Source organism: Chiloscyllium punctatum, chromosome 6 (assembly GCF_047496795.1).
Source record: "Chiloscyllium punctatum isolate Juve2018m chromosome 6, sChiPun1.3, whole genome shotgun sequence".
Lineage (NCBI taxonomy): Eukaryota > Metazoa > Chordata > Chondrichthyes > Orectolobiformes > Hemiscylliidae > Chiloscyllium > Chiloscyllium punctatum.
Window position 1 is genome coordinate 41,821,469 of NC_092744.1, and position 18,958 is coordinate 41,840,426.

At 39.6% G+C, this 18,958-nt stretch overlaps 1 protein-coding gene across 3 annotated transcripts in view; it reads left to right on the forward strand.

Moving 5' to 3' along the window:
* Positions 1-18,958, forward strand: part of atp13a3 (ATPase 13A3) — a 162,060-nt gene that overhangs the window by 97,168 nt on the left and 45,934 nt on the right. For all 3 annotated transcript variants that reach the window (XM_072572532.1, XM_072572533.1, XM_072572531.1), the window contains exons 20-25: positions 290-414; positions 6,921-7,096; positions 10,821-10,949; positions 11,041-11,120; positions 14,373-14,415; positions 14,497-14,606. In XM_072572532.1, the coding sequence (XP_072428633.1) occupies positions 290-414; positions 6,921-7,096; positions 10,821-10,949; positions 11,041-11,120; positions 14,373-14,415; positions 14,497-14,606 (663 nt within the window). The remainder of the gene's footprint in view (positions 1-289; positions 415-6,920; positions 7,097-10,820; positions 10,950-11,040; positions 11,121-14,372; positions 14,416-14,496; positions 14,607-18,958) is intronic.

An 18,958-nucleotide genomic window follows, 5' to 3' on the forward strand; every position in this document is an offset into this window, starting at 1 on the left:
AAATCTCAGGGTAAGTATATGAAAATAGCTTTCCATTAAACTCTCAAAAGCTCACTGCTGGAATTATTTAATTGCATCCAACACACTCAGAGTAATAAAACAAAGTCTCTTTCATCATAATATGTACTGATCATAGGGGGACAAAGGAGCCTCATACTTTTTATCTGTGACACTGAAATGCTAAGCTATTGACATCATCTTATCTATGGCTTGTGCAGTTTTAAAGTTATTTGCATTGTGCAGTAATGAATTGTGAAATTGAATACTTAACAAACCTTGCTCTTGACAGGGATGTCATTGAAAGCAACATGGCGTTTATGGGCTTTATTATAATGCAAAACAAGCTAAAACCTGATTCGTCTAGTGTTCTTGAAAAACTGAGAAAAGCCAATATTCGCACAGTTATGCTTACAGGTAATGTCTTTTATTTACAGCAGCTGCAATTGTATGAGTACTTCATATTTTGCCAGGATTTCAATAATTGCTTTATAGAATTTTAAAAGCCCTTCCATATTTATCACATGCTGTCTTTTGTAGTGGCAATCGCCCTGTATAATTATTAGCAACGTATTATTAGCATATACAGCAGTCTACAAAGTGCTGTGATTAGATTAGATTCCCTACAGTGTGGAAACAGGCCCTTCAGCCCAACCAGTCCACACCGACCCTCCGAAGAGTAACCCACCCCCCTCTGACTAATGCACCTAGTACTAAGGGCAATTTAGCATGGCCAATTCACCTGACCTGCACATCTTTGGACTGTGGGAGGAAACCGGAGTACTCGGAAGGAAACCCTCACAGGGGTGACCCTCACAGGCACTGGGAGAATGTGCAAACTCCACATAGACAGTCACCCAAGGCTGGAATCGAACCTGGGACCCTGGTGCTGTGAGGCAGCATTGCTAACCACTGAGCCACTGTGATCTTTTTCATTCGAATGACAATATAAGAGCTATAGGCATGAGGAGTAAATGCCTTTCATTTTGTAGCTGTCCATTGGCTGCTCAATTAATAAAGGCTTAATGCAACAATTAAAAGATTTGCGATAGTATATCTGTTTGAAAGCAGCTGTTCTGGCTGGCTGCTGTAGCATTTCTGAGTGTGATATAATGAAACTACACTTACCATTCTAAGACTAACAGTTGATTGATACACTTGCGCATTTAATAAGGTTATGTTTTGGGACTACCTTTAAAGTAACGCGAAGAGGATTTGTGGTTTGAGTTAGCTTTGGGGGTAAGATTGTTTGACTATTAATCCAGAAACCCAGAATAATGTTCTGGGGACCTGGATTGAATCCTGCCATGGCAGATGGTGGAATTTCAATTCAATAAAAAATATCTGGAATTAATGGTCGACTGATGACCATGAAACCACTGTCAATGGTTTGGGAAAACCCATCTGGTTCACTAATGTCCTTTAGGGAAGGATCTGCCATCCTTACCTTGTCTGACCTACATGTGACTCCAGAGCCACAGCAATGTGGTTGACTCTCAACTGCCCACTGAAAAGGCCTAGCAAGCCACCCAATTGTATCAATCGCTAGAAAGTCACAACAAAACAATGAAACCAAATGGATTACCTAGCATTGACTTTGGAACTGGAAAAGACAATGGCAAAAACACAAACAGCCCTGTCGACCATGCGAAGTCTTAACATCTAGGGGCTAGTGCCAAAATTGGGAGAGCTGTCTCACAGACTAGTCAAGCAACAGCCTGACATAGTCATTCTTATGGAATCATACCTTACAGATAACATCCCAGACACCATCATTACCATCCCTGGATAAGTCCTGTCCCACTGGCAGGACAGACGCAGCAGAGCTAGTGGCATAGTGGTATACAGTCAGGTGGGAGTTGCCTTGGGAGTCCTTGACATTGATTCCGGACCCCATGAATTCTCATGGCTTCAGGTTAAACAAGGGCAAGGAAACCTCTTACTGGTCACCACGTACTGTCCACCTTCAGCTAATGATTCAGTACTCCTCCATGTTGAGGGTGGCAAGGGCACAAAATGTACTGTGGGTGGGGTTATTTCAATGTCCACCATCAAGCTGGGTAGCAGCATTATTGATCGAGCTGGTTGGGTCCTAAAGGATATAGCTGCTAGACTGGGTGAAGGAATCAACAAGAGGAAAAAACATACTTGACCTCAAACTTACTAACCTACTGGCTGCAGAAACATCTGCCTGTGACAGTATAGGTAAAAGTGACTACTGCACTGTCCTCGTGGAGACAAAGTCCTGCCTTCACATTGAGAATAACCTCCATTGTGTTGTGTGGCACTATCACTGTGCTAACTGGTACAGACTTAGAACTGATCTAGCAGCTCAAGACTGGCATCTGTGAGGCGCTATGGCCTATCAACAGAGCAGAACTGTACTCCAGCACAATCTATAAGCTCATGGCCTGACATATCCCCTACTCAACCATTACCATCAAGCCAGAGAATCAACCCTGGTTCAATGGAGAGTGTAGGATGGCATGCCAGGACCAGCATCAGGCATAACTGAAAATGAGGTGTCAACCTGGCAAAGCTGCCTAACAGGACTACATACGTGCCAAATGGCATAAACAGCAAGTGATATACAGAGCTAAGTGATCCCACAACCAATGGAGCAGATCTAAGCTCTGCAGTCTTTCCACATCCAGTCATGAACAATTAAACAGCTCACTGGAGGAGGAGACTCCACAGATATCCCAATCCTCAATAATGGAGTCCCGCACATTAATGCAAAAGATAAGGCTGATGCATTCGCAACCATCTGTAGTCAGAAGTGCTGAGTGGATGATCCATCTCTGGCTCCTCCAGGATCCCCAGCATCACAGTCTCCAGCCAATTCGATTCACTCAATGTGATATCAAGAAAAGACTGGAGGCACTGGACACTGCAAAGGCAATGGACCCTGATAACATTCTGACAATGATACTGAAGATGTGTGCTTCAGAACTTGCTGCTCCTCTAGCCAAGCTCTTCCAGTACAGTTACAACACTGGCATCTATCTGACAATGTGGAAAATTGCCCAGGTATGTCCGGTACCCAAAAAGCAGGACAAATCCAACCCGGCCAGTTACCACCCAATCAGTCTACTCTCCATCATCAGTAAAGTAATGCTCAGCAACAGCCTCCTCAGTGACGCTCAGTTTGAGTTTTGCCAGGGGCACTCAGCTCCTGATCTCATTACAGCCTTGGTTCAAACATGGACAAAAGAGCTGAATTCCAGAGATTAGGTGAGAGTGACAGCCCTTGGCATCAAGGCTGCATTTAAACAAGTATGGCATCAAGAAGCCCTGGCAAAACTGGAATGAATGGGTATCAGGGGACAAACACACCACTGGTTAAAGTCATACCTAGCAAAAAGGAAGATAGTTATGGTTGTGGGTGGGCAGTCATTTCAGCTTCAGGACATCTCTGCAGGAGTCCCTCAGGGTAGTGTCCTACGCTCAACGATCTTAAGCTGCTTCATCAATGACTTCTCCTCTGTCATAAATCAGAAGTGGGAATGTTCACCGATGATTGCACACTCTTCAGCACCATTTGCAATTCCTCAGATACTGAAGCAGTCTGTGCTCAAATGCAACAAGATCTGGGCAATATCTTGGGCTGACAAGTGACAAGTAACATTCGAGCCACACAAATGCCAGACAATGACTATCACCAAAAGAGACACTCTACCCACCACCCCTTGACATTCAAAAGTATTATCATCACTGAATTCTCCACTGTCAACATCCTTGGGGTTACCATTGACCAGAAACTCAACTGGACTTACCACATCAACACTGTGGCTACAAGAGCAGGTCAGAGACTAGGAATACTGCGGCGAGTAATTCACCTCCTGACACCTCAAAGTCTATCCACAATCTACAAGGCACAAGTCAGGAGTGTGATTGAATACTCCCCACTTGCCTGGATGGGTGTAGCTCCAATAGCACTCAACAAACTTGGCACCATCCAGGCCAAAGCAACCCGCTTGAATGGCACCACATCTACAAACATGCAATCCCTCCACAACCGGCGCTCAGGAGCAGCAGTGTGTACTATTTACAAGATGCACTACAGAAGTTCACCAAAGATCCTTAGACAGCACCTTCCAAACCCACAACCACTTCCACCTAGAAGGACAAGGGCAGCAGGTACTTTGGAACACCACCACCTGCAAGTTTCCCTCCAAGCCACTTACCACCCTGACTTGGAAATATACCACCGTTCCTTCACAGTCGTTGGGTCAAAATTCTGGAATTCTCTCCCTACCGGCATTGTGGGTCAACCAAAGCAAGTGGACTGCAGCGATTCAAGGTAGCTCCCCACCACCTTCTCAAGGGCAAATAGGGATGGACTATCAGTGCTGGCCAGCCAGCGACTCCCAAGTCTCACATGTGAATTTAAAAAAATTGGTAGAAATTTAGAGGGAGTTAAGCTTGTTTTGCTAGGAAGAAAGTGCAAAGTATTTACTTAGTTAAAATTCACATGACACCAGGTTATAGTCCAACAGGTTTAATTGGAAGCACACTAGCTTTTGGAGCGTTGCTCCTTCAGGTGGTAGTGGAGGGCTCAATCCTAACACACACAGTTTTTCACAAAAATTTACAGTGTGATGTAACTGAAATTATACATTGAAAAATTGATTGTCTGTTAAGCCTTTCATCTGTTAGAATACCATGACAGTTTCACTTCTTTCATGTGTAAATCACAAAACCTTTTTTTTTAAAGTTGTATTCTCAGGTTAGCTGTTAACAATGGTGATAGCTAGACAATATTTTGAAGGTGTTAGCCCCCTGTGTTCTCTGTCTGTGCCATGATGTTTAGATTGTTTCGAATCTAAAAAGTGAGATAACGGAGTTTTACATTAATTCATGCTGTTTTTGAGCAAAATACAATGTAACCTTGCAGGTACAAATTCACCCCACAAAATATATGTGTGCATGTGGGTCTTTGTCTGTCTGTGTGTGTGTCTGTAAAACTCCGTTATCTCACTTTTTAGATTAGAATTAATCTAAACATCGATGATTAGCTAATTAATAAAAGACCAGATGAGAAGGGGAGGCAAATTCAGGATGGCAACCTATAACAAATGGGGTGCCACAGTACATTATCTATTCATAAGTTGGATGAGGTAAGTGCATATATCAAATGTGCAGATGAATAATAGGTCTGAAGGCAAGTAGTAAAGATGACACAGAATCCACAGAAAAATGTAGACAAGTTGAGAAAATGGCAAAATCTTGTCACATGGAATATGTAGGAAATATGAAATCATCCACTTTGGCAGGAAGGATCAAAAAACTAAGTATTATTTAAGTGGAGAAAAACTTCAGAAAGCTGCAGCTTAGAATTTGGGGGTGCTTGTGCATGAATCACAAAAAGTTAATGTCCAAGTTCAGGAGATAATAGGGAAGGCAAATTGAATCTTGGCCATTATTTCAAAGGGAATTGAATATAAAAATAGGGAAATCTTACTGAAACTATACAAGTTAGACCACATCTAAGGAAGTAGCATTGGGGGCAGTCTAAAGAACATTCACTAGATTGGTCCAAGGTATAGAAAGATGTTCTCATGAGAAGTTGAGTAGGTTGAGCCTGTACTCATTAGGTTTTAGAAGAATGAGAGGTGATATTGAAGAATGCAAGATTCTTAGGGGGCTTGACAGGGTAGATGCTAAGAGTTTGTTTTCCCTTGTAGGAGTGACTGCAAACAGAGTACATAATTATTTTTAAGACATATGAGGACTTTCTTCTCTCAGAAGGTAGTGAATCAGTGGATTTCTTTAATACAGAGGCTGGGTTGCTAAGAATATACAAGGCTGTGAAAAGATTGGTCTTTAATCAGTAAAAGCATCAAGGGTTATGGTGAAAATGCAGGAAAGTGGATCTAAGGATTATTTCAGCTAAAATGTAATTGAATGGCAGAGCAGACCTGATGAGCTGCTTCTGCTGTGACATCTTATGGTCTTATGGGGTTAATTGTGACAAAAGAGTGGTGTCATGACCTTCGTTAAAATGAGGGAAAGTATGTAAAAAAGATCCAAGACTAATCAGGAAATATAAACTGGCATTACATGAGCTAAAACATCTATCACCTGTCACTTAAAATATTTGTGTTTGCATTTCAAGGACATTTAAATGACCATTTATATTTAGTGTTATTTGTGATTTTATTTTTGTTAAATTTCTTTTTCCTTACAAATCAAAGTATATCACTATATAGAAACGGAACATTTCACTTCATATGTAATATTAGAATCAAACACTGAAGGTTTAGTTTTCAATGTATCTGCTAATAATTATAAGCGGTTTGCCTGAGGAATGCTCCCACCATCAAGTCGTAGTGAAAAAATAAATCATTTAACTTGTAGCATGGTCATTGACTCACTGTTGTGGGTGACATCACAAGGAATTTCAGTGCAGTTAATTGATTCTGCTTCAGATGCGAACATTAGTATATCGATGCAAAGAATTTGTGTTATAATTTATGTGTCAAAGGATTGGTCATTGATTTGCATTGTACAGATGTCATAAGATTAGACGAAGGTGAGGGCAACGGATACTGGAGATTAGAGTCAAGAGTATGTTGCCGGGAAAGCACGGCAGGTGATGAAGGGCTTTTGCCCGAAACGTTGATTTTCCTGCTCCTCAGATGCTGCCTGACCTGCAGTACTTTCCCGGCAACACTCTCTTGACTCTGGTCATAAGATTAGAGATGGGGTCCTAAAGTATTAAGTATTTTCCTGTTTGTGTAAATTTTAATCAGGAGTGAGGGTAAATTCATCAAAGCTATAACAACATCAATCAAAATTTAGTTCTGTTTCTAAACCTGAAAAGAATAAAATGAAAAATTTGAATTGATTTTATCCATAATCGAAAAAGGAAAGATTCTATTGCATATCCATTGCTTAATTATACTTTTGTGTTCTACCAGGAGATAATATGCTTACAGCAATTTCTGTAGCCAGAAATTCTGGGATGATTTTACCTCAGGATAAAGTAATTATTGCAGATGCTTTGCCTCCAAAAGATGGAAAGAATGCACAAATACATTGGCTGTATGCGGATAATGCTCCAAGACACCTTGATATATCCACTGCAGCTTCAGAGGTATGATATCCCGTTTTCTTCTTAATTGGTAAATAAAGGTTATGGAAGAATCTGTATGGATTTCGATCAAATAAAAAATGTAGAGTATTTTAAATGATTGAGAAAAATCTGCGTAATTACTTATTTATTGATTGTTTAGACACGTTGAGCACAGCAATTTCTTCCACAATCCTTGGTTCTGAAGAGCCCTTTACCTATTGCAGTCCACAATCAAAAATACAGAAAAATTAAAAGATGTAGTCTCTTTACTAGTCTATACTAGGGACCTTCTTGGAACTGCTTCCAACACATTTAATTCTTTCTTTAAATAAGGAAAGCAATATGATATACAATACTCCAGCTGTGGTCTCAACAATGCTCTGTGTAACTTCCCTGTTTTTGTATTCAGTTCCTCTCATGGTAAATGATAACATTCTATTAATGTTCCAAATTATTTGACATACCTGTACATAATCTTGTGCTATTCATGTACCAAGGTACCCTTCTAACATATTCCCCATAATCTTAATGTTCAGGGCAAAGTTAGGAACAACAATGTTGACAATGATTGCCAGAGTGAAGGATGGAAGGTCTCAGCAAAATGGATGATGAACCACTGAGAATGGAACAGAATTGTGGGGAAGATGGTGGGTCATTTGGTGGATAGGTTGTTACTTGAACTCGCCAGCCAGCAAGCTGAATCTCAGATGCTGAAAGAATAACAAAATTACTGCAAGTTTTTGTATGGCAAAGGACACTGTTTACTGTTTGAATTTTTTGCCCAACTGAAGTGTAAATTGGAAATCCGGTGAATAGACAGTCAGGTACACCTGCTCTCAATTGTTAAAATGCCAGCAAAACAAGACTCAAGTAATCACATTCTAGCAAAATCATTGTAATTTCACCTGTTTGCATCTCAATCTGTCAGGCATGCAGCAAGAGATGCCAGAGCAATCTAGAAACTGACCGGTTAGTGAAAGCCAGCAGTTACAAGCATTGCATGTTTTGGTAGCTCAGCTGTTACCACTACAACAGGGAAAGTTTCCTTCTGTCACTTCCCTTCTAAATCCTAAAAACCTTAATCAAATCACCCATAAATAGTCTGCATGTTTATGTAATACAAAATTAGTTCATATTGTGACACCTTAAACTGTACCTTTGGAATGCTGATATCAGACTGGTCAATCTGTGCAACACTTTGTCAAAGCCAATATCTCTTTTCTAAAGCTCAGAGCTATTTACAGTACCACAGATATTTCTAGCTGAGGCTTGTACAGCTTGGTAAAACTACTTACTTTTTATATTCTAGCCATCCAATTATGAAAGCTAACATTTCAAGAATGTAATTGCATTGGCAGCAGTTCAGAAAAGGTTCACTAGATTAATTTCAGAGATGAAAAGTTTGTTTTATGAGGGGAGATTTAGCAGCTTAGGTGGAGTTTAGAAGTATGAGAGAAGATCTAATTGAGCTAATTAAGATGTTAAAGGCAATTGACAAAATAGACATGGAATGGATTTTTTAAATTCATTCACAGGATGAGGGCACCACTGGCTAGCCCAGCATTTATTGCATATCCCTAATTGCCCAGAGGGCAGTTAAGAGTCAACCACATTGATGTGGTTCTGGAGTCAGATGTAGGCCAGATTAGGTAAGGATAGCAGTTCTTTTCCCTCAAGGATGTTAGTGATGGTTTTTTTCGACAATCGGCAATGAATTTGTGGTCAACATTAGATTCTTAATTTCAGATTTATTTTATTATTGAATTCAAATTCCACCATCTGTGGTGGCAGGATTCAAACTTGGTTCCCCAGAACATTACCTCGGTCTCTGGATTAAAATCCACAGATAATGCCATTAGGCCATTGCCGCCTCTTGTGGTGCAATCCAGAACATGAAGTCATAATTTTAAGTTAAGGGGTGGCAGTTGTAAAACAGATGAGGCAGTACTTTTCTCAAAGTGTGGGAATCTATGGCATTCACTATCCAGACAGTGATGGATACCGAGACATTAAATAAATTTGAGGAAGACTTGGACAGATTTTTACCTAGCAAAGGATTAAAGAGTCATTGGAAATGAGCAAGGAAATAAAGTTGAGGCCGAGATGAGATGAACCACGATTACATTAAATGGAGGAGCATGTCCAAGGGCCTGAATTAGTCAGTCCTGCATGTAGTTCTTTATGATTATTTGTTTGTATATGACTACTTTATTTTCATGCGAAATGTACATGTACTTCTCAATCTCTTAGTACATCCAAATAACAGAGATACAATGTTTTCAGTCCAAAGCAGATTACTTCATACTTAGCTGCACTGAATATTTGCCAGTGGAACCCCCTCAATATAAGCACATATATTGCAATTTTATATATTCTGTTGTTGTTTTTGGTATCTCTGACAGAAGGCTAACAAGATTAGTTGGACATTTTATTAGTTGTTGGGAAAGTTGCTGCCTGTATTGCCCTTGTCAGACTGCACATTTTGGCTGAACACATCTAACCTGAATCCCAGTGTGCTTTTCTCAGAACTGAAAGATTTGCAGTTGATGAGATCTCGGTCCAGTAGCTATGAACAATGTAAACTGTGAACAATGTAAACAACTATATTTGCTTTTAACACTCTTACCAAGACATTATTTAGGATATCTGGTTGGCATGGACGAGTTGGACCGAAGGGTCTGATTCAATGCTGTATAGCTCTATGACTCTATTTGATCAATGTGAGCAGAGGTAGTGTATTTGAGATGCTAGAAAAATTTGGTCACCTGCTGAAGCTGCTCAATGTGAACTTGGGTTTCCGTGAAAAGATAATGGGTAAGGTCAGCAATGACTGGGAAACCTCAGAACCCATTATGATTGCCAGAGGACTTAAAAAGAATCATGTTGCCTTTTCTGCTTCATATGCATCAGGTAATCTGCAAAGGTGTCTATTTACATATCAAAACATCCACAATGCAAACTTGCTCATCTGAGATCTGAGACAAAGTTGCACCAAATCCTCATCAGTGAGTTGCTGTACTTTGATGATGTCACACTACCAAGGAGCACCTTCAGCTGCAAATGGGCAATCTATCTAACACCTGCAAAGAGTTTGGTTTGACAGGGAAGGCAAATGCCAGATCTAGGCTCCACAATAACACCCTGACTGAGAACATCGAATTTCTAGTTTACCAATCTTCAGTGCCTTCCTCTTCAATTGAGAGGCCTGGATGGCATATAGTTAGGAGAAAATGCTGAATAAGATTTATCTAAAAAGTAGAAGGTTAAAAGTAGAGAAGAATAGATTTTTTTTACTGAGTTTGGTGGGAGTCTAGTACTCACAATTTGAAAGGTTGAGTCAGAAACACTGAACATTTAAACAGTCAATAAAAATCCACTTAAGTTGCTGAGTAGTCAGATTTTTTTTATTGGCATGGTCACAATGGGTCAAATGGCTGTCTCTTCTGCACCGAACAAGTTATAACTGGAAGAAACATTAAAGGAAATTGGATGATATATCAAAAAGAAGAACAAGAAGATAAATTTGTGGGGTGGAAGGATTGGGGTTGGAGTTAAAAGAAGTGATGTGCAATTAGTATGGGGGCTCCAAGGCTCCAATCAAAGAGTACTGTGAACTCAGACATGATAGGCCAATTGGACTCCAGCGTAACATTATATAGATGCTTTGTTCATTTTGCAAGTAGATAAATATGTTGGTTTTAAATCATTAATTTTGTTTTTGATTTGAACTATATTCCCTTTATAGGCCATCGACATTAAAGCAGAAAATGAGGGCTCTGGAGATGGTCTCCATCAGATGAACCATTATCATTTTGCAATGGATGGCAAATCCTTTTCTGTTATAAATGAACATTTTCAGGATCTGCTTTCAAAAGTCAGTAATTGGCAACTGATGTTTTCTGAATAACTTTGGCTATAGATATTTTTGACTATACACAACTAAAATGTCCTTTTGTTCATCTCAGTTAATACTAAATGGGACGGTATTTGCTCGCATGGCTCCAGATCAAAAAACACAGCTGGTAGAAGCATTTCAAAATGTAGAGTGAGTACTAAATTGCTATTTTCAATTTGGAAAATATTAGACAGGTGGGCAAAGAGGCATAATAATTCAATATACTTTTAATACATTTATGATAAATTTCAGAATTAAATTTGCTCGTTTAATTTTGTTATCGTTCTCATTTTACATGCACAAGTGCATAAATAGTAATGTATTTCTTTCCTTGAAAGGTTATAAAACCTGCGTTAATATGTAACTTTTCTGGACCATTAAACATCTTGAAGATTGTTAGAACCAATGAAGCACATTAAAGAGTGGTCACATGTAATATTGGGAGTATGGTAGCCAATTTGCTTGGGGCAAACTCCCACTAGCAATAATGTGATAATGAATTGTGGATGAAGTTTAGGCAGTATACCAGGGGTAATTCCTCTGCTGTTCTTTGAAAATAATGCCGTGGATTCTTTTATATTCCTCCAAGCAGGCAGAAGGGACTTTGATTTAAAGTCTCATCCAAACAATATTACCTGCGATAATTCTTTATTGAAGAGTCAACCCTAATTGTTTTCTCAAATCCTGGAGTGGGACTTGAACCCAGAACACGTGACTCAGACAAAAAGTACAATCTTTTAGAATTTTCTGCTCCAGAATTACTTTGATCATTATTTTTATCACAAAGCATGAGATGTAGGCTTTGATGGTTAGGCCAGCATTTATTGCTCATCCCTAATTGCTCTTGAGAATGGTGATGAATTGTCTGCATGAACTGTTGGGGTTGATGTGACATAGGAATGTCTGTCATGCTATTAGAAAGGAAGTTCCAAGGTTTTATTCCAGCAGCAGTGAAGTAGCAGGATGGTGTGTGGTTTGGAGGGAATTTTGAAGGTTCTGGTGTTGCCTGTTTCTGTTACCTTTGTCCTAGGTGGTAGAGATCCCCAGTTTGGAAGGCACTGTTGAAGGAGCCTTGCTGTGTTATTCCAGTACATCTTGTAGATGGTACACACTGTACATTGGTGGCTGAGTGAGTTAATGTTCAAGTTATTAGATAGGGTATCAATCAAATGGTAGCTTTGTCCTGGGTAGTGGCAAACCTCTTATGTTTTGATAGAATCGCACTCATCAACACAAGTGGCCGGTTTTCATTAGTACTCATGACTTTGTGCCTTGATGGTGGACAAGAGGTGAGTCAGTGTGCAGAACCCTAGACACTGACCTGCAGTTGTAGCCATTGACTTGTCCATTGCAGCTGTTGTCAATGATAGTCCTCTAAGATGTTGATATTGGGGATTCAGCAATGGTAATACAATTGAATATCTTAGGAATAATGATTGGATTCTCTTTTGTTGGAGATGGTCATTGCCTGGCACTTATCAGCTCAAACTTAAATATTGTCCAGATTGCTGTGTTTTGATGTGGACTGCTGAATATCTGAGGAGTTATAGGTAGTGCTGAAGATTGTTCAATCATTATCAAACATTCCACCTCTGACTTTATGATGTAGGGCATGTTATTGATGGATGAAGGGCTTTTCCCCAAAATCTCGATTTACCTGCTCCTCAGATACTGCATGGCCTGTTGTGCTTTTCCAGCACCACATTCTTGACTCTAATCTCCAGCATCTGCAGTACTCACTTTTGCCATGTTATTGATGGAGCAACTGGAGATGGTTGGGCACAGGAGTGCCCTATGCCCAAGCATCTCTAGTTGCTCCATCAATAACATGGCACTTACGTCCCAGAGCTGAGATGACTATTAGCTATAACCATTTTCCTTTTGGCTATGCCTTGTATGCCTTAAACCAGAAGAGAGTTTTCACCACAATTCTCATTCCCTGGTAGGGTAGTGGTCAGTGGCAGTCAGCAGGAGGTTTCCTTGCTGATTTTTGTCCTGAAGCCATGAGACTTCATGGGATCCAAAGTCAATGTTGAGGACTTCGACTGTCTGCGTAGAGTTTGCACATTCTCCTCATGTCTGCATTGATTTCCTTCAGGTGCTCTGGTTTCTTTCCACAGTCCAAAGATGTCCAAAGGGGCGGCACAGTGGCACAGTGGTTAGCACTGCTGCCTCACAGCGCCAGAGACCCGGGTTCAATTCCCAGGCGACTCTCTGTGTGGAGTTTGCACATTCTCCCCGTGTCTGTGTGGGTTTCCTCCGGGTGCTCCGGTTTCCTCCCACAGTCCAAAGATGTGCCTGTCAGGTGAATTGGCCATGTTAAATTGCCCGTAGTGTTAGGTAAGGGGTAGATGTAGAGGTGTGGGTGGGTTGCGCTTCGGTGGGGCGGTGTGCACTTGTTGGGCCGAAGGGCCTGTTTCCACACTGTAAGTAATCTAATCTAATCTAATGTGCAGGCTAGGTGAATTGGCCATGCTAAATTGCCCATAGTGTTTAGGGATGTGTAGGTGAGGTGCATTAGTCAGGAGTAAATGCAGAGTAATAAGGTAGGGGAATGGGGTTTGGTTGGGTTACTGTTTGGAGGTTTAGTGTGGACTTATTGGGCCAAGTGGCCTGTTTCCACACTGTGGGGATTCTATGGCTTCCAGAAGGACTCCTTCTTAACTCTATAGTATGGTGCTGCCACTTTGTTTATTGTGATGGTGGGACAGACATACTCAGGGATGTTAATTATGGTGTATGGGAAGTTTTAAAGTGTGATTCTTTGAGAATGACTATGTCAGACTGTTCTTGACTTATATATGTGATAGTCTCCCAATTCTGACACAAGCCCCTGAATGTTGGGCAGGAAGACTTTGCATGGTTAACAGGACAGTATGCCATTGTCTTTCCAGTGCTTTGTTCAGTACTGGGTTATGCACCCAGTTACAGTCCTTTTATTAGACTTCATAATTGTTAGATGCAGTTGAGCTTACTAGACTTCTACAAAGAGTAGTTAAGAGTCAACCATATTGTTGTGGACCTGGAATCATATGTAGGCCAGACCAGAGGAAAATGTCACATTTTTTTTCTTTTCTGAATCACTTTGGTGGGTTACATGGGCTTTTATGAAAATTGATAATGGCTTAATGCTCACAATTAGACTAGTTTTTAATTTTTGATTTATTAATTAAATTGAAATTCCACCATCTGACATGATGAGATTCAAACCCAAACCCCTAAGTTTAGCCTTCACTGGATTCCTCATACAATAATACCACCACAATACCAAATTATTACAGGGCAGCAATAATTTAAACATTGTCTAGAAATTATATTTGTGGATTTAGTTCACCACATTAGAAAACAGTAACACACTGAAAAGTAATATTTAATATCTTGCTTGAATCCTTGTTCTGACAGCTATTACGTGGGAATGTGTGGAGATGGTGCCAATGATTGTGGTGTAAGTTTATTTTTATCATTTTTAGATTGTTAACATTCCTAACTATTTTGGAAATGTGTAAAACATAAATGTGATTTACAGGCACTAAAGCGAGCACACAGTGGCATCTCATTGTCTGAACTAGAGGCTTCCGTAGCATCGCCATTCACATCAAAAACTCCAAACATTGCATGTGTACCAAACCTGATCAGGTAACTTTTTTTTATTTAATCCTTAGAGCTCTAGAATCTTTACACATGGTAGATTACTTGATCCTTTTTCGATAATATATGCCACATATCATCAAAATTTGTTTTAAATTTATGGAATTTTGTAATTATCTGCTAGGGTTCTACTCTCACTGCTAAAACCAAATAGCTTTCCTACCTTTATTTTAGCTATATTGTTTTAGTAGATTTCCTTCCTCTGTATTTTACTTGTGCCTTTTTTATTAATCAAAAGGCTGGTATCATGTTTCTTGACAAAGGTAAGAAAACTATTTGGCTTTCGCATATGCACGTCTGCACTGCTGCTTGACCTGTAGAGTTTAACACCTTACTTGCTTTGTTGATTGCTGATTCATAGTAGTTGGATATTTTAAACCACGGCTCTTGATGTTGCTCACCTTTATTGTTAGTTCTTTTGACATATTTTATGGAGTACTTACGTTGTACAAATTTTTCTTGTGATGTGCTATTCTGTGGATTTGACCATGTTGAGTTTCAGTAGATATTTTGTTCGCTGACACATTTTAATTAGCTATTTTTTTCATGATCATAAGCGCTTTGTAGAATTGCCTGCCTTTTCTAGTTTGCATATTGAAGCAACTTTTGTTCAGTTTCTGAATTAAATTTGTCAATGCTAATGAAAAACAATAGCAGTTCAAAACTGATTTCTTGGAAACTCCACTCAATGCACTCTTGTCAGGTAATTCCTCTAATAATTCTGTATTCAGTTCTAAATTTTACATTGAATCTTAATGTCTTTGAATTAACTGGTAGCCTCTTGTGCAAACTTTCTTTCAAATCCTGAACACTTATGTAGAGCTTTCCACAGTTTGCTTCATGCTTGTGTTTTGTCATTAAAGTTAAATAAAAAGCAGTTGGATAAGCAGATTAATCCCATTCTGACTCCTTTTTGTTTTCATTTCCCCATACACTTTTATTGTTCTAACAGAAGTCTTATAGTAAAATTCTGGATTTTTTCTTTCAACTACACCATCACCTATGAAGGTTCTATAGCTGAGGAAGATTTAGACATCAGAAATCTACATAGAAAATCTGAGGATTTATGTCTCTAAAGAGGCTGCTTGCCCCATCGTGCCTCTGTCAGTTGAAAAGCATACCATTCAACCTAAGCCCATTTTCTAGCATTTTAGTCTATAGCCCTTGGGCTGTCATACTTGAGACATATATCCAGGCACTTTTGAAATGAGTCGAGGATTTCTATCTCAACTACCTATTCAAGCTTTGAGTTCCAGACTTCTACCATTCTCTGGCTGAAAACACTTTTCCTCATCTCCCTTCCAACCTTTTTATCAATCATCTTAAATCTAGGTCCTGAGTTACTGACCACTCAACTAAGATACAAAGGCGGCCCTCCTTGTCTACTCTAGTCAGGACCCTTACAATTTTGTACATCTCAATCAAATCTTCCCTTAGTCTTTTTTGTGCCAAGGAGACAGAGTCTAATCTATCCTGTCTTTGCGCCGTCTCTCCAGTAGATTTCCACCGGTTCTATCTTGCCCACCCAGCTAGTACCTGTGGGTATTGACAGGTCACAAGGCTGGTTATAAAACAGGATTGAATGTTTCCTTATTGGTACTTCTTTTGTGATGTGATAATGCTATACCTCCCTGTATGAACGCAACTTTGTGCAATGTACAACGTAAGTTGTTTCCATTGCAGCCCATATAACTTCCATTGTACAGTTTGCTGTTGTGTTAAACCAAACCTTGCTTCTTCTGTCTCATATTTCAAATGTGGGCACACTGCAAAAGTAGCTTCTACACTGCAACTATCTAAAGTGAAGCTTTTTATATTACCTCTGTGTCTGCTGCAAATGGCAGTATATTGCGATAACTTAAATAACAATCTCCTCTAATTACTCTAATATTCTCTCCTCTATATAATGTTTTAGTAAGTGGTGATTCTGGAATAACTGAGATTGCCAAAACAATGTTGATTAACGTATTATTATGTATGACATGGTCCATGTCAGTTTTATATTGACATTAAACCCCTCAAAGGGCAGTGGAACAGGCCATGTTCCCTGTACCATGACAAGCTAAACAAACACACCTTTATTATCCACAGGAGTATCTTTCTCTCATCAGTTTTTTTTCAGGGTTTCCTTGTCTGCTTGAAAATCCATGATCCATGAGTGCTCAGACATCATTCTTGACTGCATAGTTTGAAAGATTTCCCTGTATATTAATCAATCTATTAATGGTCCCAGCATGACTCTCTAGTACTCTCTCTAGGCAAGCTCTGAATTATGTATATCAGCTTTTGGTCTGTATCGGACTGAATATTCTGAATCCATTGACCTTCTTCCTGAATTTTTTTAAGTTTATGAACCTTTCAGTCCTCTGTTGCCAACTCAATAAAATTTACTACTGAGATCCCTGTGTTAAATGTTACTGTGACATCATTGACCAGGCTGTGTTTCAGTCGACTGTTTCCCCGAACAGAATGCAGCTATTAAATCTCCATCATTAAACCAAGCCACCTGTGTTGTCACTTGTTTTACCAAAGCTGTATTTCATGCTTGAGTATGAAATCACTTATGAAAACTAGTATTGGAGATGTTTAGATCAATGGGTACTAGTTCATGACGTAATATATAGAATTTTATCATACTTAACCAACACCAGTCCATTTTCTGGTCCTGGGTTTAAAGCTGGAACGTGAGGGTCAATTATTTGTAGTCTCAGCATCTTTTTCTTCGTAGTTAATACTGTTGTGATGGGGTGTGGTGTAATGGTTTGATGTTCTCATGGGCCAAGGCCTTTGTCCAGAACTCTGGGATTCTTCCCAGTCACTAGTCTGGAATGTGAGGCCATCTTTTTTTTTCCCTGGGAGATCCTGTTTCTTGATGAATGCCATTTGAACTCTGTTTTTTGCCACTGTTTCCATGGCCATCAGTACACGAACATGCTGCTGGCAGTAAGTAAATGACCTCCCAGTTGTCACAGATTGGTTGTGGTCAATGCTAATAAACAAAATCATTTAGTAATAAGTTTCAACTGTGACCACTGCTCCCAAGTACCTGTTTCCTTTTGTGTCTATATAGGCAAATGTATCACTAATTATGTTCACTTCATAAGGTCCTATCTACTTTGCCATGAATCCAAGCTTCTCCAGCACAATCTTTGCCATGATCTTAGCTCCTAAAATGATCTTATTTCCTAAAATCTCCAAACTATCTCCTCAACCTATTCTGTTCCTACCTCTACTTCCATGTCATATTTGATGTGAACATACCTAACTCTCTTTCTCAGTGCATACTGATGCTTGCACAATTTTCTCACAAATCGTTTAATTCTCTCACAGGCCCTACTTCATTGTTATTAAACTGGGTGCTCCACTGAGTCCCATTAGGATACTAGACAACAGAACTGCTCATTCCATTTCTGTGATAGTTTTGCCCATCTACTGTTTAAGTCACCTGATATCATTCTGTTACACAATTCTTGATTGTTGGAATTTAGACAAAAAATTTTTAACTACCAAATCAAATGACCTAAAAGATATTAAAGTTCTCTTAAACTGTATCCAGTTTACGGATATTCCTTACTACTCTTATTATAGTTCACAAGCTTTCAAATGTCCCAATGCAATTTCATCTGCATTTTCCCTTCAATATAACCTACATTATTCTTCTGAACTTGTTTTCATTAAAATTATCCATGTATGGTTGACTGGACTCAATTATTATTTCTTTTATTTCTTTTTCTTGATTTTGTTTTTGATGGTTGCCCCAGGAAAAGGAACAAAGAATACACAGATAAACCTTGTGGCTCATGTACATTCCAAAATATTTTGTGACCTTTAACAAATTCTATTGTAAATATTGCTTTCTGACTTCTCCCCAGAAAACACATCTTGTCTTTTTCAAAGACAGTTGCCTGTCCAGCAGGCTTAATTTCTTGACTGGCATAGCTTTTAGCTCATCTGCTCTGTGACGGGTTCCGAGAAGTCTGACCTATCTGTGCAGTTTGGCTCTCCCGTCCCACCAGCATGGTTTGGCCTCTTTATCTGTCATCTCCTGCCCTGAGTCTTCCTTCAGATCCTTTGGGTCTCGTCCATGTCAGTCTGGTGCGCCCCTCTTTCCTGATTATGGGTAGTAATTTAGAACATACCTGAATGCAGTGCCGGTACCGGGTGCGTGACACGAGATCATGCCAACTACTGCAGCCACTTGTTGTTTAGCCTGACAAATTAATAGGAGACTCAGGTATAAATAGGACATACAGCACAGGCCTGTCAGCCCTCTATGTTGTGCCGGTCTTTTATCCTACTGTAAGATCAGACTAATCTACATACCCTTCATTGTACTATCT